Below are 22,505 nucleotides of genomic sequence, written 5' to 3' on the forward strand. Positions count from 1 at the left end.
GCATCACTTTATACTAGGAACTCTGAACATCATAACTACTCCACCAGCTCTCCAAGATAGAAACTTTCAGACAATTCCAACTTGAAAACCCACTTCCCCATCTGCTACCTGTTCCACAAAGTTTTATTTTCTTGAAAACCTCTCATCTTGAGGTGATCAGTAATGAGATATCTCATACCATGCTGTACTTACTATTGGTGTCCCTAATGTAAAATAATCTGTTTGAACCAGGAAAACATATTCCTAGCACTCTTAGGAAAGTATGATAGTTTCTTTTATCCTGTTTCTTGTGAAGAAACCTAGAATTTTGTATATCTGTTAACTGTTCATACATAAAAGTACTGTGGTAGGGGTTGGAGAGAAGGCTCAGCAGTTAAGAGCACTGATTGTTCCTGCAGAAGATCCAGGTTCAAATCTCAGCACTCATTTGGTGGCTAACAACCATCCATAACTCCAGTTCCAGGGGATCCAACACCCTCTTCTGTCCTCCACAGGTATTGCACAACACAGGTGCACTTATACACATACAGGCAAAACACTCATACATATCAAATAAAAATAATTTTTTTAAAAAAAAGTACTGAGGTGGCCGGGTGTGGTGGTGCACGCCTTTAATCCCAGCACTTGCGAGGCAAAGGCAGGCAGGTCTTTTGAGTTCGAGGCCAGCCTGGTTTACATAGTGAGTTCCAGGACAGCTGGGGCTACAAGGAGACCCTGTCTCAAAGACAAAAAAAAAAAAGTACTGAGGTGGAAAAAAAGTGATAGAACTATTATGGTTAATGTATCATCTTTATATTTCAATGAAAAGGCAAGGAATTAGGTAAGTTGTTTTCTTCTCTGAAAAGTTCTCAGTTCTTGTCACAAACCTGTAAGCAAATGAGCAGCTTCTGTCTGTATCTAAAATGAAAAAAAATATTATAAATAGTACAACTTAGACATTAACTTGCGAAATTTAACTTTATAAAACATGGTTTCTAGGAGTTTTGAGAAAACAAAATAGGACATGAATGAAATTTCTTGGTAGTGATGATATATAGAGTCTCACATTCATTCATTGTGTGGCATTCAAGCTTCAGTTGCTAAAAATTTTAATCATTTGCAGTGGTGGCAACCCCATACTCAAGTAGTATTTTTCTGCCTATTTAATCTATCTTTCCATCCTGAAATTTGTGTTCCATTCATTCCATAAAGGATTATAATTTGTGCTTTTTAATGCTAGGAACTTGTCCACTTAAGTTCACATCCCTCAAATCTCCACCTCACATCTATCTCCACCTCCTGACCATTTTAGAAATCGTATGTGAACAGATTATCTATCTATCTATCTATCTATCTATCTATCTATCTATCTACCTACCTGTCATCTATCCATCTATCCATCCATCTATCCATCCTTTATCCATCCATGGTAAAGATAGAGTGAATGAAGTGAGAAAGGGGTCTATAACCAACCTGAGCAGGCTTATTCTTGGGCATCTCATCTTGGATAAACATTCCTTGGCCAGCTCCTAACATTTGGTGACAGTAACTAAAGATTTGCTATGTAAAAGCATAAGGATAAATATACAGATGAACACTTGTGTTTTCAACAGTACTATGCATTTAGACAATCATGCTTTTAAAGAAGTTCTCAGTTCATTTTTATTTAATAATGCCTCAATGAAAGCCTGTCTTACCTTACTAGAGATGTTTTACCTGTTTATCTTCCTCTGTGTGTGCTGGATGATCCTTGGCTTTTATTAGCCAGAAAGCAGCAAGCTTTTTGTTGTTTAGCTTCAAGTATGTTTTTCCTAAAAGTAGCAAATTTTTGCTGTAGAAGTTTGGATCCACTGTACATAAGGAGGAGAAACAAATTTAGCTCCAGAGAAATGGTGTTTTTTTGTTTTTATAGGTTTAATTTTTTGGTCTAAATAATAAATTGTGTGGTTAATTAATGATTAGGCTAGTACAATTCTCTTTTGTTCAAATGTTATTTCAAGAAAATAACAAGTAATTACCATATATTTCCTCTCCTATGGGACAGGTACTTTATTATATATGTCTCATTTTAAGAATTTTATAAAAATATCTTCGTATTGATAGAATGTAAGCTATAAAAAAAAAACAATTTCTTTTTTAAACTACTTTTCCTTACTGTATCCTAAGTGCCTAGAATAGTGTAGAAGAAAAAAAAACACATATACTTGGTTCAGTGAATGAATGAAATTATGACAACATGTTTCATCAACATTTCCTAACTGTCTGTTATACTTCAGCATAGAGGGAACCATGAACACACTAAATGCATTACTAGAAGCTACAGAAGAAAACAATTGACTGAGACATAAATATCTTGGAGGATGAATAGGACTTTAACAGGCTGAAGACTATTATTGGCTTGTACAAACAAAAAGCTTATGAATGTGAGAGTAGAATAGTGGTTACTAGAAACTGAAAAGGGGAAGGGATGGAGAAGCTGGATAAGGGAGTCACAACTATAGTTACAAAGGAGGAATAAGACCTACCTACAGCACAGTGGGAAACTATAACAGCTTATATATTTTAAAAATCTTAGAAGAGTTGAAAACTTCCTAATAACAAAGAAATAGTAAATGCTGGAAATGGAGATAACTAATTACTTTGATTTGATAATTACATGTTGTATATACTGAATTATCACTGCCCTATATATATGTACAACTCAAAAAGACCAAAAAAAATGTACAACTAAGTGTTAAATAAAAAGTAATTTTAAAAAAAGTCTATGATTGAAAGCATAAAAGAATCTTCTCACTAACTTTACTAATTCTTTTTGAGACAAGTTTTGGCTATATAATCCAAGGGAGCCTGGAACTAACTTAAACTCAAAATCCTTCTGCTTCATATTCCTGAGACCTGGAGACTATAGGCATGTATCACCACATAGCTTCCTCCTAATAATCTGGGACCATCTATATTCAAAGCATACTTTCTGAGCGTGAGAACATAGCTTAGTCATAGACATGCTTAGCATACAACAGACTCTAGGTTCAATATTCACCACAAAAAAAGAAAAGAACATAAGCATACTTTTTCCTGCATAGAATTTATATTATTTGCATAAAACTCAATCATTTAATTTCTTTGATTTAAACATTTTTAAGGATGTGTGCATTGACTTATACATGTGCTTCCTCATCTAGCAAGTTTGCTAAGCATCAGATGTGAGGCATTGAAGATGCAATAATGAGGCCAAAAGACAAACGCCCCATCTTACCCATATTTACAGCCTTGAACACACACACAAATGTTGTGAGTATGGAGTAAGAAGGCTGAAGTGGGAGATGTAGAAGTCGCTAACACAGGAGGAGCTTCTAAAGTAGATTTGGGCAAACTTTTACTTAGAGAAAGTGACTGATCAGGTGAAACCTAATAAATGATTGGATTCCTTTAACTCCATGAGAAGAGGACATGCTTTATTCAGCACCTCCAACCCTGTCAGAAGGTTAAAGTTTATTTTATAGTTTTAAATCCCTTTGAGAAAATTTCATTCTTAAATTCATAGTGATATGTAAAATATCATTAGCAAAAAATATCAAGGACAATATGATAAACCAAAACTTATAAATTAATATTAAACATTCAAACAGTTCTCTAGAGTTTTAAAAACTAAATTGCTTATTATCAAATTGTTTAAGTGTATGTATATAGGGCTTAGAAGTTAACAAAGAATATGTGTTAATTTTTTCTGACTAAATTTTACTAATGGTGATGTATGCCTTTAATTCCAGTGTTCAGGAAACTGAGGAAGGAGATCGAAACTTAGCAGCCAGCCTGAAGTAAGAACTATCCCCCCAAAATTATAGGAACATATTTACATTGGTTTTATGGTATAATTGGTAACATACACTTATGTCTCCTTGCTGTTATTTTTTTCCAGTGATGGGGACTGAACTCACGGCCTTGTGCATGTTAGCAAAGCACTGTGCCACTGAGTTACAACCCTAGCCCCAGTGTTTTTTTTTTTTTTTTAAAGGGAAAATTTATAGGCTAAACTAGCAAGAGTGTTGTAGTCCTCTTAAAGTAAGAAAAACATGAAACTTTCACAAAGGAATACAGTATTCTGCAACATAGCAAAAACCAGCCTGGTTTTAACCAGTTTCCATTTAAGTGCCTCTAACTATATAATATCAAGTTAGAAAGTCAGTTTGTCCAAGCTTCCTCATAAAAAAGAATTACATTAAATGAAGTGAACATTTCAGAACTTTAGCTTCGTATTTAAGCTCCATTCTTACTTGGGTGATCTTTATTTTTAAAAAGAATTTAAAATTTATGGGGCTGGAGAGATGGCTCAGCAGTTAAGAACACTGACTGTTCTTGCAGAAGACCAAGGTTTGAATCCCAGCATCCACATGGCAGCTAATAACTGTAACTCCAGTTCTGGGGGATCCGACAGCCTCTTCTATCCTCCACAGGCATTGCTTGCACAGGCATTACATGCAGACATAACACTCATACACATAAAAATAATAAATAAAATTAAATTTTAAAAAAGAATTTAAAATTTATGACTGGAGAAATGGCTCAGTGGTTAAGAGCACTGCTCTTGCTGAGGACATGGGTTCAGTTCCTAGGACCCACATGGTGGCTAGCAACTATCCATAACTCCAGTTCCAGATGTGATACTGCCTTCTGCCCTCTGTAGGCACCACACACAGGCAGAAATATGGTACACCTAACATACACTCAGGCAAAACACTCATATATAAATTTTTTAATTAAAAATTTAAAAATTTCTTTTACAGTATCTAGTATACAACATTTAATAATAAATATCTTTGTTTTAAAATTTTTCTATGGGGACAGAGAGATGGCTCAGCAATTAAGGGCACTGACTGCTCTTCTAGAGGACCTGGATTCAGTTCCCAGTACCCACAAGGAGGCTAACAACATCTGTAATTACAGTTCCAGATGATCTGATGCCCTCTTTTGACCTCCATGGCCTCGTATTACATGGATGCACTTACATACATGCAGGCAAAACACTCACATAAAATAAGTAGCAAAAGTTTGAAATTTTCTATGACATATTGAAGATTAATATAGTTTTAATTATATTAATACTTGGAATTTTAAAATATCACCTTGTTCAGCCCTGTGAAAGTATTTCAAGGCCTGTTAAAAATACAAAGAACACAACAGAATGAAAATGATTAGACTCTTTTTTTAAAAAAAAAAAAACATTTTCTTAAAGATTTATTCCTAGTATTAAAGAGGAAGTAAGTGGTTACAAAGTAATGATCAGTTCAACAGTGAGATTAACATGGCCAAACTCAATATAACACTATTAAATCATCAAAGAATTAGATTTTAATAAGGATCACTTCTGTAATAATTTGGTAACTATTTAGAACTTGCACTGACCTATCCTGTGTACAGAGCTAAATTGATCATTTGTAATTTACCTGTTGTCTTTCTCTTAGGTCAGCAACTTCTAGCAAAAACTAGATATAATTAGTGAATTTATTCAGTAATATATAGGTTATACATTGTCACACACACACACACACACACACACACACACACACACAGATATCTGTAGGTTTGGTTTGGTTTGGTTTTATTGTTGGCTGGGGATGGAACCCATGTTCATGATCATCAAATTATATACTATACATTCCAGGGACAAGCAATAATAAATACTCTTTATTATGACAGGAGAAGTATTAGGAGAAATTTTTCAATTGACAATTTCCTCATACTTTGAAAATTTATGACTGGTAGTAAACTCAAGATAAATTTATCCAACAGGCTAAAAAGGCAGTTCAAAGGAAAAAACTTACACTTATATACAAATCCCTTTCAAATTATTGTTTTTACAGGTAAAGTAAAAGGCCTTTAAAGTATGTGGAGAATATGAGCCTTTCATACTCAAAAGAATTTGTAATGTTTTTATAAGTAGATAAGTGGCTTTTATTATATTGAATACCTAGAACACACTGGTTAACAGTTGCTCTATTCTTATTCTGCTTTATGACTTTTACATATTCTAGATTTCAAATAGAAAATGAAGGTCCATTTTAGCCATGAGCTATTAGATGGCAATATAAAAGAATTATTAGCCACTCACCTAAAAAAAAAAACAACAAAAAAGCATTCACCAGTCCTGGACAGTAAGGAGTAAGCCTTTGTGATATTGTTGAAATGGATCATTAGAAACTTGTTCAAGTCCTTTACTGAATCAGATCTCCGTATGTGTGGACACTGTAGCATGGTACTGTAGTTAAGAAATTGGTATTAACTTAACAAAGGACATCATACTACCTCCTGATAGGTGGAACTAGGAGGATTTGCAAACAGCAGTTTTGCAATTCTTCTTTGATACCAAGGCATTTCAGCAAATGTATAACACCTACAGGGGAATAAAACAGCATTATGCTGTTATACAATTCAAATTGTACCTTTTTAACTAAGAGAACCAAACATCTTAATAGATACTATAAAAAGAATGTTCCACTATAACTTTAAACAATTTGAACTTTACAGGAAATACTGCTGATTAATATTCATACTGAAATTAATACCTAGAGATTGACCTGATGCAGGATTTGGGTCTACTTTGTGAGTAAAGGTAAATAGTAAGCAGTAGTATAGTGCTCACTCTGTGCCAGGTACTGATACTATGTCTGTTCTTTACAACTGAGACAAGATCATTATTCCGATTTGGTTCTGGTTTTCTTTTGAATAGGGTTGTGTTATGTAGCCCAGGCTAATCTTAAACTCCTAATCTTCCTGCCTCATCATCCCTGTTGAAGGACTTATTCCATGCATGACACCAGCCTATTACTCCAATGTTTGACATACAAAAAATTAATATATTTTTAATGACAAAACTAAATGTAGTATACATAAATAACAATAATAGCCAAAAATTTGTATCCATTCTTAAAAGAGTGGGGCAAATGATTAATATCCAAAAATCTTTACAATTTTCTGAAACGGGAAGAAATCTGAGATCTTTGAGTAGGACTACACTTCTTGGACAGACTGTATCTCATGTTTGCTTACTGATTAAGTGGCTATCCTTTGATTATTAATCCTCAGTAATTAAGTTAGTTTAATCTGAAAAGCATTTCTTTTGTAGAAGAGTTTGATGCAGAACTTTTAGATGACAATGAATATTTAGCTCTGCAGACTATTTTCCCAAAGGAAACAACCCAGCCTGCTATCTTAAGACTCTTAACCAGCAGATATTTAAAACACTTGTATGCAAAATAATTACTTATACTGAACACAAAGTCACAATGAAATTGGAAGAAAAATTATACTGTTCCTCAGATTAATCAAGCTTCAATCTGATATAGTTTGATGATACAAAGACCTTCCTATGGTGTCCTACTAAAGTATTTATAGTAATGCAATTTTACTTAGCATGGTCAATGAGAATAGTCTTTCCCAAGGAAGGAAATTTAAAGGTCTATAACAAGTTTTAAGATCTTTTTACTTTATGCTTTCTTTTGGAGGTAGAGAAGGGGGTTTCTGAGACACAGTCTCATGTAGCCTAGGCTACCTCAAACTCACTGTGTAGGTGAGGATGAACTTGAACTCCTGATCTTCTTGCCTTTGCCTCCTAAATACTGGGATTACAGGCATGCACCACCATGTCCAGTTAAATTTAGTATGTTCTAACAATACAAAGTGCTACTTAATGGACTTAACACTCAACTCTGTTAAATAGTATTTTAAGTACTTCATTTTGCACATATATATATAGTAAAATAAGGCATTTATACATACTATAAAATAAGGAAATAGCACTGAAATATTAAAGAAATTTTCTTACCAAATACCCATAAGGTGAATTGAAGTAGCATCTTTAGGGTTCAGTTCAATTGCTTTCTGTTAATAAATAAAATCTTTATAAACACCAAAGAAACAGTGATTTAAAAAAACACACCCTGCATTTAAAATTTTTTATTTTTATTTTATGTGTATGTCTGCGTATGAGTGAATGTCACATGTGTGCAGGTGCCCACTGAAGCCAGAGGAAGGCATCAGGTGCCTTGGAGCTGGAGCTGCAGGTGGTTATGAGCTGCCCAATGTGGGTGCTGGAAACTAAAGTTTGGTCCTCTGAAAGAGCAGTAAGCACTCTTTACTGAGCAATCTCTCCAGCCCCACCCTGCATTTAATCACAATACCAATTTTCCTTCTCTTGCCTGGTGGTGGTGGGGGGGCGGGGTTCGGATGTCAGAGGTTGAAGCCAGGTGTCTCCCTTAATCTCTCTCCACCTTGTTTTTTATAGACAGGGAATCTCACTGAACCTGGTGTTCACTGATTAGCTTGACTGTTTGGCTAGCAAGCCCCAGAGATCCTCCTGTCTTTGCCTTATCCCATGCTGAAATTACAAGTGCACGCCTCTGTACCTGGCTTTTTTACATGGGTACTGGGTAGCTAGTCTCAGGTCCTCATGCTTGTATGGAAAGCACTTTATACAGACATCTCCCCAGCCCCATGATTCTTAATTAGTTAAATTTCTTTCAATGCACTATTAAAGACTTCTACTAAGGATGTAGTTTACAAGGTTCAGAAATTTATATGATGAGAAAATGCACAAAATATACAAATTAATGTAATTCTGAAAATAGCTTAATAAACTACAGCTTTCCTTGTTTCTTCAAAATTAAAGATAAATATTTTTGTCAAATCCTAAAAGAAAACAAATATTTTTTTCCTTTTATTCTTCCCTTAAAAAACAGACCTAGAAGTATATAATTTTTAAAAGTCTCTTATTGCATACAAAGATTTTGTTCAACTTCCCTTTCTATGACCAAAGTAAAAATGCTATTTATTCACAGAGAATATTACATATAGTAATAGCAGTATGTTGATAAAATCTCCCTACTTTCTATTTACTATATCAATTAATGTAAAGCTTAAACTACAGAATGGCTTCAAAGTAATGAGTCCTCTTATCTGCTATTTTGTTGAAAAATACTAGGGAAATCTCATAAAATAAGGGTTATTCTAATTAAATTCTTTTTTAAATTAAGACTTCCTCATTTATGCTTTTCTGTAAGCCCATGCTTTCATATAAAGTTTGGTGGTAGGCGAAGTGCACGATTTCAAATGCTTACAGTGGTTAAGAGCATGACTGAAGAAAGACTGCCAGGATTCAAATCACAGCTCAATGACTTTGACCGTTTTGACATTAGCAAATTCTGTATTTTTGCTGAAGCGTAGTTTTTTCTTTCATAAAAATTAAAGACTGTGGAATATAGCTCAGTGGTAGAGAATTTACCTAGCACACTGGAGCCCTGGGTTTGATCTCCAGCACCACACACACATGTGTATGCGTGTGTGCACATATACATATATATCTATATTCTGTAGCATTACGGTGAAAATGAAATAAACAAAGAATGTGATATTTTCTGTCACGACCATCACTGTTTGCATTTTTCATAATACAGTGTATCAGGTACTAAGATCTGATTGGTATTAGTCATGGCAGAGATAAAATGTAGAATAAGGCTAGCCAGATATGACTTGGTGAAAATCTTCAGATTAATAAGAATCAATATAGACCTAACTTTTACTTATCCTTCAATACAGTGGTATAATTAATAGCAAAATGTCATTTAATTAGTTTTAGACATGGATTGTACTATGTAGCCCTGAATTATATGAGGTTTACAAGTGTGTAACCATCCCCAGTATGGGTGTAGTTTTCTTTGTAAATTGTGTTTGTGACACAGTCTCCTGTAGCCCAAACTCGCCTCAAACTTGCTATGAACTTCTGATCCTCCTGCTTCTATCTCTGAGGTATTGGGATTATAGGCATACCCAGTTTTATGCCATGACAGGGGCCAAAACCACAGTTTCCTACATGCTAGGCCAGCACTCTACCAAATGAGCTACATCCGCAGTCCCAAGTTTTACTATTGGAGGACTTGGTAAGGACTACTTTCAAGCAAGGAAGGAAAGGACTCTTATAGTCCTTGTCATTTGTCTTTCAAAAACAGCCCTAAAATGGTAATTTCTTGCTACTTTAAGATGTAAAATGGAATCTAAAAATAGTAGTATAAATGATCATTCCTGTATGTAAATAAATAGCCATATTTAGTATATTTAAACATATATATTTGAAAGCTTATATACTGCACTGTGGTCATCTTTTATAATCTGTACATTCACTTACTTTTTCCAGTGCTAGGGATTAAGCCCAGGCCTTGAACATGCTGAGCAAACACTCTACATGAATGAGTCACACATACACATTGTGCTCCTTCACTAGTTCTTCAAAACTGCAAAGTATACTCTAAAATATTCTCCACATTCATTCCTGATATTGAAACTGATGTATTTCTGTATTCTGAGATACTGAGTAATCTTACTGTATTTTATCGAATTTAAGATACCAAAAATGGTATGCTTCCATACACAGTATATGCCTGTAATCCCAGACCCTGAGAGGCTGACTTAGGAAGAACATGAGTTGGAGGTCAGTCCGGGTTACACAGCAAGAACCTGTCTCAAAATAAAAAAACAAATAAATAAGCAAATAAAAACAGGTATGTCACACTATTGTTTTATATACCACTAAAGAAAGAAAAACTGCCTCCAATTTGTACTATAAGGTACCACTAATTCTATAGTGCAGTTTGAATTCACATATATTAAAACATGAACATATAAATGATTAAATTATAAAATGTAATGATGCTTAAAGAAGGTAGGTATACGGATTCATAGTCCAGTGTTATCTTTCACTTGTAAGTATATAAGCTAGGAACTAAGACCTATAACCATGAAATTCTAAAGAGCTATAAATAGCATACTCAGCATATCTATGCTTACATCTCTTGTTCTTCCTGTGTAGTTTTGAGATGATCTACAAATATAAAAGATATGAAACGATGGTAAAGTTCCTGTGGTAGTTTTGTTGAATGTGAGAATAACTAAATAGTGTACATATAGAGTATGAAAGAGATTTCTGCATAACTTGTAGCATCTAACAAAGAGCTTACTATAAATAAGTAATTTAACTTGAGGGAGAAATATTGAAACAGCATACAATACACACAACATAATCATAAATTGAATTATTACTACTGTGATATGCCAGTTGTGTTAGATTACATTTTAACCATATTTTCAGATATTCAAGACCTTCCACAGAAACTGACTCAGCCATGTGAATTTTCTAATTCAACAGAATGTTAACAATTGTGCTACAAATGGTTTGATAAAATTTGCAAACTTCAACTTTTCCTTTGGAACACTCATTTTTTAAGACATTTTCCATACTGTAGAGAAGCCTGGGCTAGACCTTTAAAAAATAAAAAGACAAGTGAGGAACAACTAGAACAGACAAGAGGCCATCTTGAACATTCCAGTCCTAGCTGAACACCCAGGCAAGTGATGCTTATAAGTTACCTTAGCTATACCAAGCAAGGTAGAAGCACTACTACCTCAAGTTGACCCAGAAAATTAGAAGAAACAAAAAAATCTGCTATTGCTCTAGCCCACTGAGCTTTGGTGTTTTGGCTTTTTAAAATGAAATGGGTCTTGCTATGTTGCCCAGACTAGCCCCAAACTCCTAGGATCAAGCAATCTCATGCCTCTGCCTCCCAAGCAGCTGGGCCAACAAGTACCATTAACGTGCCTAGCTTTATGTCACTATGTAGTGACATAGAGCTATTTAATAACTAGTAACCAAAACATATCCACTCATAAAAATATTGACTTTTTAAATTCATGAATTTGAATCAGTACCTCAAAGTGCTCCTTGATAATGTAGGCATTTGCGATCTTAACTTCGATGCCTTCGTAGTCTCCAACATCACTAATGCAGATTGCATACCACTAAAAGGAAAAGAAAAGGTGAGAACAGAGCTTATAATATTCCATCCAGCTTAGAAAAATAATGTAATTAATTATTCCTTGTCACTTTCATTTAGCAAAAAGTTACTATGCATAAAGCTGCATTAAATGTAAAAGATTAAAAAAAAGTGGACATGGCCCTCTAAAAACTCAGGGATAGGACACATTTATAGAGAGCTCTAGTACTAAGTACAAAGTGATGAAAACTAATAAAATTGTCAATATAACAAATAACACACTATGTTTATGGTCTGAGTGTACATTTGGAAAGCTGTGTAACTGAATAACTCAATTTATCTTTCCATCCTCTTTTCTGGGATCTTCCTTTCCAACATCTGCACTGCTTTAGTAGAAACAGCCACAGCTCTCAAGTGTGGTATTACCTCCATAGTCACTGTTCGACAACATACCCAAACTGAGACTCGGACTTTATCCACCAAGAGCTGAATCCAAAGTATCTAAACTTCATTAACTCTGGAGGTGTGGCAAGTTACCACATTTAGGATAAGGTGGGAAAAATGTGTCTACAGTAAGAAAGATTTGAGATAATCTTAGCAGAGATAGGTTTTGTGAAGACTCAGAGCAATTAAGCTAATTTTTCCTGAGTCGCAAAAGGACCTTGTCTTTGAATTCTGTGCATACAATTTCTTATAATAAATACCTCTCCCCTTTTGTGTGAGCTAATTTCTGCAGGACCTGAAGCACAATAAAAAGATCTTAACTTGTTTAAATCTGTTTTCCACTACAACTGTTTTGTGTTCTGATGTTTACTGGAAATTTAAAAAGCACATTTTGAAATATACACACAAACACACACTTTACTGACTGTTATCATTTAGTGTCCACTGATAGTTATCCAGTTGTCCCATCTATTCAAATCCAGTTGATCAGAAGAATTACACAGGTTTTTAAACTTGGTGCTCAGACCCTCTTCTCCCATATATCAGAGGTATGAATAAAATAGTATCTTATGAGGGAGTAGGGATGCAGCTCAGTTAGAGAGTACTGGGCTTTCATGTGTAATGCCCTGCATCTGCACCACAAAACTTCTCTTATGCATTTATCACATATATATATAGCTTATGGATGGATCCCTAAACATCTGCTCCATGATTAAGCTGCCATTTAGTTCATAACTCTTTCTTAATGCTTATTATACTAGCAAGAGCTGATGGTAGGAGATGTGTTAATGGTGATTTTTATTTCCATATCTGTCCATTTCAATTTCTAAAATATCCATTATCTGTAATCAGTTTACATTCTTAAAAAAAATTTTTTTGGTGTGTATGTGTATGACATGTGTGAGATCATGTGAGTGCAGGCACCTGAGGATGATTTTTGAGAGTTGGTTCTCTCATTCCACACTGTTGAGGCAGGGTCTTTTAATTCTGCTGCTTTGTGTATTCCAGACTAGCTGGCCTGCTAGCTTCCTCCTGTCTCCACCTCCCAGCTCATCCTAGGAGTGCTGGGATTACAGTTGTAATTCCACCCCCCCCCCAAGTGGCTATTTGTGGATTCCAGAGATTGAACTCAGGTCGTCAGACTTGTACAGCAAGAGCTTTTACCTTCTAGGCCATCTTGTTGGCCCATGTTTGCATTTTTTTTTTTAAAGATTTCATTTCTAATTTTGTGTGTGCTTCATGGGAATATGTACATGTGAGCACAAGTGCCTAGGGAGGCCAGACATCAGATCCCCTAGAACTGAGTTACAGGCTGTTGTGAGCCAGCTGGTATTGGTAATGGGAACAAAACTTGAGTCCTCTGCAAGAGCAGTATTGGATCTTAACTGCTGAGCCATCTCTTCAGCCCTGAACCTCAATTTTTAAAGAGAAATTTTTTGCCAGGGATAGAAGCCTATAATCCCAGAATGTTGGAAGTCAAGAAAGAGTTCAAGTCCAGTACTGGCTACATAACAACTTTTTATAAGAGCTTTTCTCACAAAAACAAAAACAATTTATTTTAAAAAGATAGTCTAGGTGGGGCTTGAGAGATGGCTCAGTGGTTAAGAACATTGGTTGTTCCTGCAGAAGACCCAGGCTCGAATCCCAACACTCACATAAGCAGCTAACAACTGTCCATAACCCCAGTTCCAGGGGATCCGACAGCCTCTTCTGTCCTCTATGGGCACTGCACAACATGGGTGCACTTACCTACATTGAGGCAATATACACATAAACATAAAACAAAAAATTAAAAGAAAAAAAAGATAGTCTAGGCAAGAGGAGAAATCACTATGCTTAACCTCCTGCTTAAAACATATACACACAAACCCAAAAGAAAGAAAAAAATTTTTTTTAATACTTAAAAGTACCTGCTGCACGAGCATGAAGGCCTGAATCCCCAGAAATCATAAAAAGACAGGCATGGCAGAAACATGTGCTTATAATCCAAGCCTAAGGGCTAAGGGTTGGGGGTAGGGGGCAGGGACAGGCAGATCCCTGAAGCTTCTTGGCCAGCCAGCCTAGCTAAATGGATGAGTACCATGCTCACTGAGAGGCCATGTCTCAACAAACTAAAGGTAGAGAGCAACTGAGGAAGACATCTAATGTCAACCTTGGACCTACACTCATACACACATACATGTATATACATATACAAACATGCACATGTATGCACCCACATGTACACACCACATATATATACAACACACACACACACACACACACACACACACACACACACACAAAAAAAGACTTCCTCCAGAAAAAAATACAACTGAAATATTCAGAAGCCAAGCACTCCATTAAGGCTGGGAATATCAGCTGTGGGAGGAATTAATCTAGATTGAGTGCTGCACTGGTCCTGCCTAGCAAACCTTAAAGCATCAAATTGTTCCTGCATAACTCAACCATGTCTGAGAATACAACTCAAGAATATTTTTACTAATATAAAACTATTTTGCACTCACAAAATAAATTCACAATGTATGACGTCAATCATTAATCAAAAATTACTAGATACTGGGCCAGCGAGATGGCTTTTTAGGTAAGAGCACTTGCTTTGACAAGCCTGATGACCTGAGTTTGATCCCTAGAACCCACATGGTAGAAAGATGAACTAACTCCTGCAAGTAGGCAAGTAGTTCTCTGACCTCCATACACATACCTTCCCTCTACTCAAAACACATATATGTAAAAAAAAAATTTTAATTACTAGACACAAAATGAGCTTCTAATAAGACTCATGAGGGGAAAAAATTAACTGAAAATATAAATGAGAGGCTGGAGAGATAGTTCAGAAGTTAAAAGCATTGGCTGCTTTTGCAGAGGACTGGGATTTGGTTCCCAGCACCCACATATCAGCTGACAACTATCCTTAACTCCAGTTCCAGGGATTCATTGATGCCCTCTTCTGGCCTCCATGGGCATTGCATGCACAGGTTCATTTAGATACATGCAGGCAAAACATTCATATGTATAAAAATTAAAAATCATAAATTATTCAAATGATATAATTTGTAGACTGAGACATTTACAATAGTTCAGAAATATATTCGAGAAAACAGAGGAAAGGCAAGTATGTTAAATAGGGAAATGTTAGATATCAAAAGCAGAGAAATCATTGTATATGAAAAATTTATTGAATCTGAAGACACAGAAACAACTAAGTAAAATGAAAAGCAGAGACAAAAACTAAATCCAATAACCACATTAAAAAAAATCAGGCTGGAGAGATGATCTGCTCATCAGTTAAGAACACTGGGTGTTCTTGCAGAAGACCCAGGTTTGAATCCCAGCTAACAACTCCAGCTAACAACTGTCCATAACTCCAGTTCGAGGGGATCCAACAGCCTCTTCTGTCCTCCATAGGCACTGCACGACACAGGTGCACTTACCTACATGCAGGCAATACATGCATACACATAAAATAAAAATCTTTTTAAATTATGGGATGCAGATAAAGATCAGGAGTAGAGCACTTGCCTGGAGTGTAGAAAGTCCAGGGTTGAACCTCATCGCTGCAGTAAAGCCAGTGAGCTTTTAGATAATTTTACTAATTTTACATGAACACACAGAAGCATAGCTGAAATCACAGGAGAAGAGGACTGGGGGGGGGGGTGTCAAGATGTACTTATAGACGGCACAGCAAGAAAGCACTAAGAGAAAGACTCTAGAGATTCGTTCCCCACTGAAATATCAATTTAATAGCTGAAATCCACAAATTACCTTCACAAGAGTTATAGAAACAAAAATGATAAGTTGATAGCCCATGGCTAATGGGAGATATATATCACTTCTAGTAAGAAATGTTGAAGATGGAAGGAAGGAGAAATTTGTCTGTGTAATCCCACCCCCAATTCCAGGCACCATGTCATGGAAGAGACAACCCTCTGTTTAGAGGAGGAAGACAAACTCCATTCAAGCCTTAGATTTACAAACCAGTACCAGGCCTGCCAAAGTAAAGTCCATTACCTCAATGTATTAATGTAGTTATTAATTTTCTTTTAAGTCTGCCTAGTAAAGATATAAACGGCTTATGCTCTGTAGTTATCAAATCAGAGAAAAAAACAAACAAAAAAGTCAGGACAGGTATCTCTGCTGAACAAATGTAAACATTCTCAAGAAAACACTAGCAATCCAGTCAAAGAGCACATTAAAATGACTATTTACAGTAACAAGTGAGCAAGAATATTCACCATGAGTATGTGAAATTCATCCCAGAGATGAATGATCATTCAACATGCATAATCATTATGTGACATACCACATAGACAGAAATTATGATCTTGTAATAGCTGTAGAAAAAGCATCTAATGGGTTCAGTTCCCATCATCCAAACAGTGGCTCACAATCATCTGTAATTCCAGTTCCAAAGGATCTGATGCCCTCTTCTGATCACCATGGACATATGTGATACATGTTCACACATTCAGGCAAAACACTCATACAAATAAAATAAAAATATTTTAAAAATCACACATATAAGACACTTGGTAAAATGTAACATTCCTTCATGATAAAAACTCTGAACAAAGTAGATATAGAAGGAACGTTTCACAATATCATTAAGAACATATATAATAATTTCACAGTAATATTGTTTGGGCAAAGGTTTCTTGGATATACTATTCATATTTGACTAAAGAACTAAAGTTGGCTGGCAAGATGGCTGAGTGGGGGAAAAGGCACTTGCCGTCAAGCCTTACAATCCAACCTAAAGTCAATCCCCAGAATCCTTTTATGAGTTATTTAAAAACATTTCCTGGGGGGTCCAGAAAGATGGCTCAGTGGGTGTAAAGGCACCTGACACCAAGCCTTATGATCTGAGTTCAATTCTCAGGATCCACATGGTGGAGAGAACTGACACCCACAGGTTGTCCTGTGACCTTCACAGGCATGCTATAGCATGCACATAAACACACACACACACACACACACGCACGCACATATGCACACACACATACACACAATTTTGAAGGCAGAACTAAAGTATGAGAATAATGTCTGATTATACAAAATATCAATAAAGGGGTTGGAGAGATGGCTCAGCAGTTAAGAACACTAGCTGCTCTTCCAGAAGATCCCGGTTTGATTCCCAGCACCCATCTGGCAGCGAATAATAGTCTTTAACTCCAATTCCAGGGAATCCAATGCCATCTCTAGACTCTGTGGGCTTTGCCTGACATGGGTACTCTCATAAACATGCAGATAAAGCACATATAAAAATGTAAAAACATTTCTAAAAAAACCCAAAATATCAATAAAATGAACAGAAATTATAAAAAAAAAAAAAAACCTCAAATTTTGGAGCTAAAAAGTACTGTAAAAGAGCTAGGTAGAGTTACAAATATATGCCTAGAATCCCTGCACTAAGGAAGCTACAGGATACAATATATGTATATATTTAATTGAATTTAATTAAAGAGGAGAGGAAGGCTGTCTATCTGACGAGTTAGTATTCATGCTCAGATGCCGAGGAGCTCAGAAGGTGGGCGACTGTGACCAGTGATAGTCATGTATATAGAGATTAGAAATGCATGTGAAACCGTCTCAATGTCAATTGCTTTGGAATGAATTCTTCTGTATGAAAAAAAAAAAGTATCTTCTTGAAGTCCCTCAAATTAAGGTAAAGAATAAGAACAAATCATTCTGGAAGAAAGCAAAGGAAAATAGCTTTAGATACTTAAGTGACAATAGAATTTATTCTCATAATTGTTTTAATAGCTTTTATATAATCCTCATCGCTATTATGAGATCTAAAATGTATTTATCAAATCTGTAATCATTATGCCAAAAAATCTGAATTACTGTAATATTTTGCATATTGTTAAAACTGTAACTTTAATTATAAAAAAAAATTTTAATAAAATAAATAAATAAATAAATATAAAAAAAAAGATTGGTTGATATAACTGTAATAATTCAACTGTAAACCTAAAAATTTACAGCTAAATTTGAAAGAGATGCATCCTACCTCAGGAAAACGTTATTGAATATGTCAATTGTCTTGTAATGATATGCTTCTTCTAAGTATGTTGTTATTAAATAAATCATTTTTAAAAATTAAAAAAAAAAATTCAATAGCAAGAACTCAACTGAAGATCTGAGGAAGCAGAAGAAAAAAGTCATCTAACGTGAAGGTATGTCCACTGAGATTACCCTTTCTGATAAAAAGAAAGGAAAAAAGAAAGAAGAGACATGAGCACAGCCTCCGAGAACTGTGAAGCAGCACTTAACACTAAATATGAGCATCTCAGGAGAGCAGAGAAAGGAATTGAAGGAATATTTGAAAATCCAACTTGCAAATGCTTCTTTACCTTGAAGGAAAACAAAACACACGTAAAACAAACTCAGAGATCCGCAGCTAAACATATAATCAACCTGTCAAAACCAACAGACCCTGCAAGCACAAGAGTGAAACAACATGTCAAGTACAAGCATCCTCACCAAGCCTAACAGCAGATTTCTCACCAGCAACCATGGATGCCTGTCTTAAGTGGCCTTGGATTGCTGTAACAAAATACCATAGGCTGGGTATATTACATAACGCAATTTCTCACATTTTTTGTAGAGGCTAGGAAGTCCAACATCAAGGTGTGAGCAAATTTATTCAGGAGTAAGCAGAAGAATAGAGATACCCAGCAGCCAATTTTGTCAATTAATGAAATTAACATTCAGCCCAAAACACAGTTATAAGCTATCAATCAGTATGGTGAGTCTCAAGGTTGAACACTATGAAAGTAAAATACATAGTGTAAGAAATAAAGGAATTACCATTATTTAGGAATCATATAACCTAATATCAAAAAACAAGCAAACAAAAAGCAACCAAACTCAAAAAGACACTAACAGAGGAACTGCAAAAAAAGATGACATGACAAACAAAACAAGCAGCACGTGGAATCATCAGTTATATTACATTATGTTAATAAGTTAACCTCTCCAGGGTCAGACATAGTAATGCACACCTTCAATCAGTGAGACAGAGGTCTGCACAGTGAGTTGCAGGCCAGCTGGGGCTATAGGGAGACCCTGTCTCAAAACAAAACAAAAACAAGTTAGCCTCTCCAATTATTGGGTAGAAATTGGTAGAATGCATTAGAAGCACAAATTGATAAAGACTCAGATTCAAAGAAACATATGACAAAGATTGTGTAAATGATACTTCAGGCAAATAGTACTAGAAAAAGACAGAGTGGCTATAATAATAACACAAAATAGACTAGAAGACCAAAAAAGTACTATAGATGAAAAAATATTATCAAGACGAAATAACTGTTAACAAAAATATACATAACAGCACCCTAAAATATTCAGAGCCAATGAGAGACTAAAAGGAAGAAACAAGTCATTCGACTACAATATTCAGATATTTCAGTACCCTATGTTGGTATGTTCATATTTCGGCATTTCAACAAAGGATAGAAAAACTAAATAGAAACCATCAGGAAAACAGATTACCGTAAACTAATTAGACACACATATCAGATCTATTCAACCCACAATGAATACTTTTAATGATAAAAAAAATATGCTAGACTCCTGTTGAGTTGGCAAAATAACTAGATACAAAGCTCCATCCCTGCACAAGCCACTCTGGGAACCTAGAGTTAGTTCAGGGGATTGTTCTGAGTCCTGGCATGCAGAACACCTCTAGCTATAGAGCAAAAGCTGAATTAGAGACATGCAGTACTCCACACAGTGGAGATCTTGTATGAGTCACACACTGGAGTGAGATTCACTAGGTCCCTGGAAGAAGCACAAGCAGTGGCACCTGTCAAGACCACCTCTGGTTGTGATGCCACTAACACAATGACCAAGGCAGGAAGCATAATTCCACAAAGGCTCTGTTCTAACCAGAAAACACCATCCCAAATGGCCAGAGAAAGAAAAGCAAAACAGGGTAGAAACAGGATGTGTGCCTATACTGAGGCAAATGATGACACGGAGACACTGCACATGTACTCAGTCAAGTGACCAGAGTAAAGAGACAACCTCCTCCTGTGCACATGCCAGAGCCCACACAAGAGAGTCTGCATCTACTATCAGTCAAGTGACTGAATAGAGCTATTGCACATATGCACGTGTAAGTGATATAGACGGTATACACCTGCACATTCTGGAGTGACTAGAGACACTCTGCACCTGAGCACACATAAGGAACAATGTAGACACAGTCTGTACCTGCACTCGTGAGAGCGATTGTACAGAGACAGACATTATTCACTACCCAATTTTAATTCTCCTTTTCCCACTCTTTAATTACTTGTCATACTCATGTTATTTTCCTTCTATTCAAAAGAATGATAAAAAGAATATTCAATGAAATAAAACAAGAGAAAAAGAATAAACTGCTGAATGAATTCAAAGAGACTACAACTACAAGAACACGAAAGAAGAATTCAATAAAGATACAGAAATACTGAAAGCACTGAAATTTTATAAAAGAAAAGCCTCAATAGATCAAATAACTCAGTGGAACACCTCACTAATAGACTAGATAAACAGTCAACAAAGGGGCTGGAAAGATGGCTCAGCAGTTAAAAGCACTGACTGCTTTTGCAGAGGACCTGGGACTCTATTTCCAAGGGGATCTGATGCTTTCTTCTTACCTACGCAGGCACTGCATGACATGGGTGCACTTACACACGTGCAGGCAATACATTCATACACATAAAATAATAAAATATTTTTTAAAGTAGATAACAAAATATCAGAGCTTGAAGACAAAGGAGATAATTAGGACATTCCGATGAGAGACTAGGGAGTACAAATATCACAGGGGAGATCTATGGGACACCATTAAAAGGCCCAATTTACAATCATGGACATAGAAGAAATACAAAACATGTATGCTAATGTTAGCTCAGAAAACCCTCAATAAATCTGGAAATTTTTCAGAATCTAAGAAGGGTTAGTTATCTAGATACAAGTGGTGTTTAGAACACCAAACAGGGCTGAAGATGGCTCATTAGTTAAAAGCATTTGCCTTGTAAACCTGACAGCCTGAATTTGATCTCCAAAACCCATGTAAAAAGCCAGATGTGGTGGAGTGCATGTGTAATTTCAGCACTCAAATAGCAAGATGAGAGGCAGAGAAATGGGAGAATCACTGTGAGCCAGCTAGCCTGACATCTATAGCATTACAGAAATAATAAGAGACACCCTGACTCAAGAAGCTGGAAGGAGAGAACTGCCTACTGAAAGTTGTCCTCTGACCTTCAAGTGCATGCCCACCTGTGGGTGCGTGTGCACGTGCGCACACACACACACACACACACACACACATTTTAAAAACACCAAATAGACAAAACTAGAAAAGAGTGCCTTATGCCATATTAGAGAGAGAGAGAGAGAGAAAAGAAAGAGAAAGAAAGAAAGAAAGAAAGAAAGAAAGAAAGAAAGAAAAAGAAAGAAAGAAAGAAAACACAAAAAGCTACAAGAGAGAAGCAGCAAGTCACATATAAAAGCAAACCCATCCAAATAACAGATTTCTTAGCAGGAACTTTAAAAGCCAGAAGGCATGATAGGACATATTTCAAGATCTGAAAGATAATTACGGACAACTCAGATTACTGTAGCCACCTTTCTTCTTAAGATGAAAAAATACTTTCCACATTAAACACAAACTAAAGGAATTAATGGACATTAAGCCAGTACTACAGATGACACTGAAAGGAACCCCCCAAGCTTAAAGAGAAATAGTGACACATGAAGAAAACACTGTACTAGAACCATAAGATAATGAGGATTAGAAAATAATCTATATTATACAAAAAACTCAAATGACAGGGATGAATACACACCTTTCAATAATGAATCTGAATGGAAACAGTCTCAATTCTCTGAAATCAAAAGAAACAGACTAACAGAGAATGGATTAAAAAACAGGACCTACCTATTTGTTGCCCAGAGGAAACAAGTATCACTGGCAAAGACAAACATCATTACAGTGAAAAGAGTGAAAACAGCATTACAAGTAAATGAAACTAGAGAGCAAGCAGATGCAGCAAAACTATTATCTGACAAAATAAATTTCAAGCCAAAAAATACTTGAGATAAGGACTCTCATTTCATCTTGATTACAAGGAGAAGATACTATAATCTAAACATATATGCACCTGAACATCTGCACATCCAGTTTTTTTTTATTGTTTTTGTTGGTGTGGTTGATGTTGTTTGAGATAAGGTCTCATTTATACCAGGTTGGGATGACCTAGAACT

At 35.7% G+C, this 22,505-nt stretch overlaps 1 protein-coding gene across 5 annotated transcripts in view; it reads right to left on the reverse strand.

Annotated features, from left to right (window-relative positions):
• Nucleotides 1–687: 687 nt before the first annotated feature.
• Rmdn1 (regulator of microtubule dynamics 1) overlaps nucleotides 688–22,505 on the reverse strand; it is a 38,722-nt gene continuing 16,904 nt past the window's right edge. For 2 of the 5 annotated variants that reach the window (XM_029561801.1, XM_029561804.1), the window contains exons 5-11: nucleotides 11,734–11,823; nucleotides 7,802–7,857; nucleotides 6,283–6,370; nucleotides 5,103–5,133; nucleotides 3,236–3,359; nucleotides 1,696–1,829; nucleotides 688–897 (exon numbers count right to left, since the gene is read on the reverse strand). In XM_029561801.1, the coding sequence (XP_029417661.1) occupies nucleotides 1,700–1,829; nucleotides 3,236–3,359; nucleotides 5,103–5,133; nucleotides 6,283–6,370; nucleotides 7,802–7,857; nucleotides 11,734–11,823 (519 nt within the window). In that variant the 3' untranslated portion in view covers nucleotides 688–897; nucleotides 1,696–1,699. Of the gene's footprint in view, nucleotides 898–1,676; nucleotides 1,830–3,235; nucleotides 3,360–5,102; nucleotides 5,134–6,282; nucleotides 6,371–7,801; nucleotides 7,858–11,733; nucleotides 11,824–22,505 lie in introns of all 5 variants that reach the window. The other 3 variants (XM_029561802.1, XM_029561803.1, XM_017797236.2) reach the window with 3 other exon arrangements.

The sequence above is a fragment of the Nannospalax galili genome, unplaced genomic scaffold, assembly GCF_000622305.1.
Source record: "Nannospalax galili isolate Female #2095 unplaced genomic scaffold, S.galili_v1.0 scaffold934, whole genome shotgun sequence".
Lineage (NCBI taxonomy): Eukaryota > Metazoa > Chordata > Mammalia > Rodentia > Spalacidae > Nannospalax > Nannospalax galili.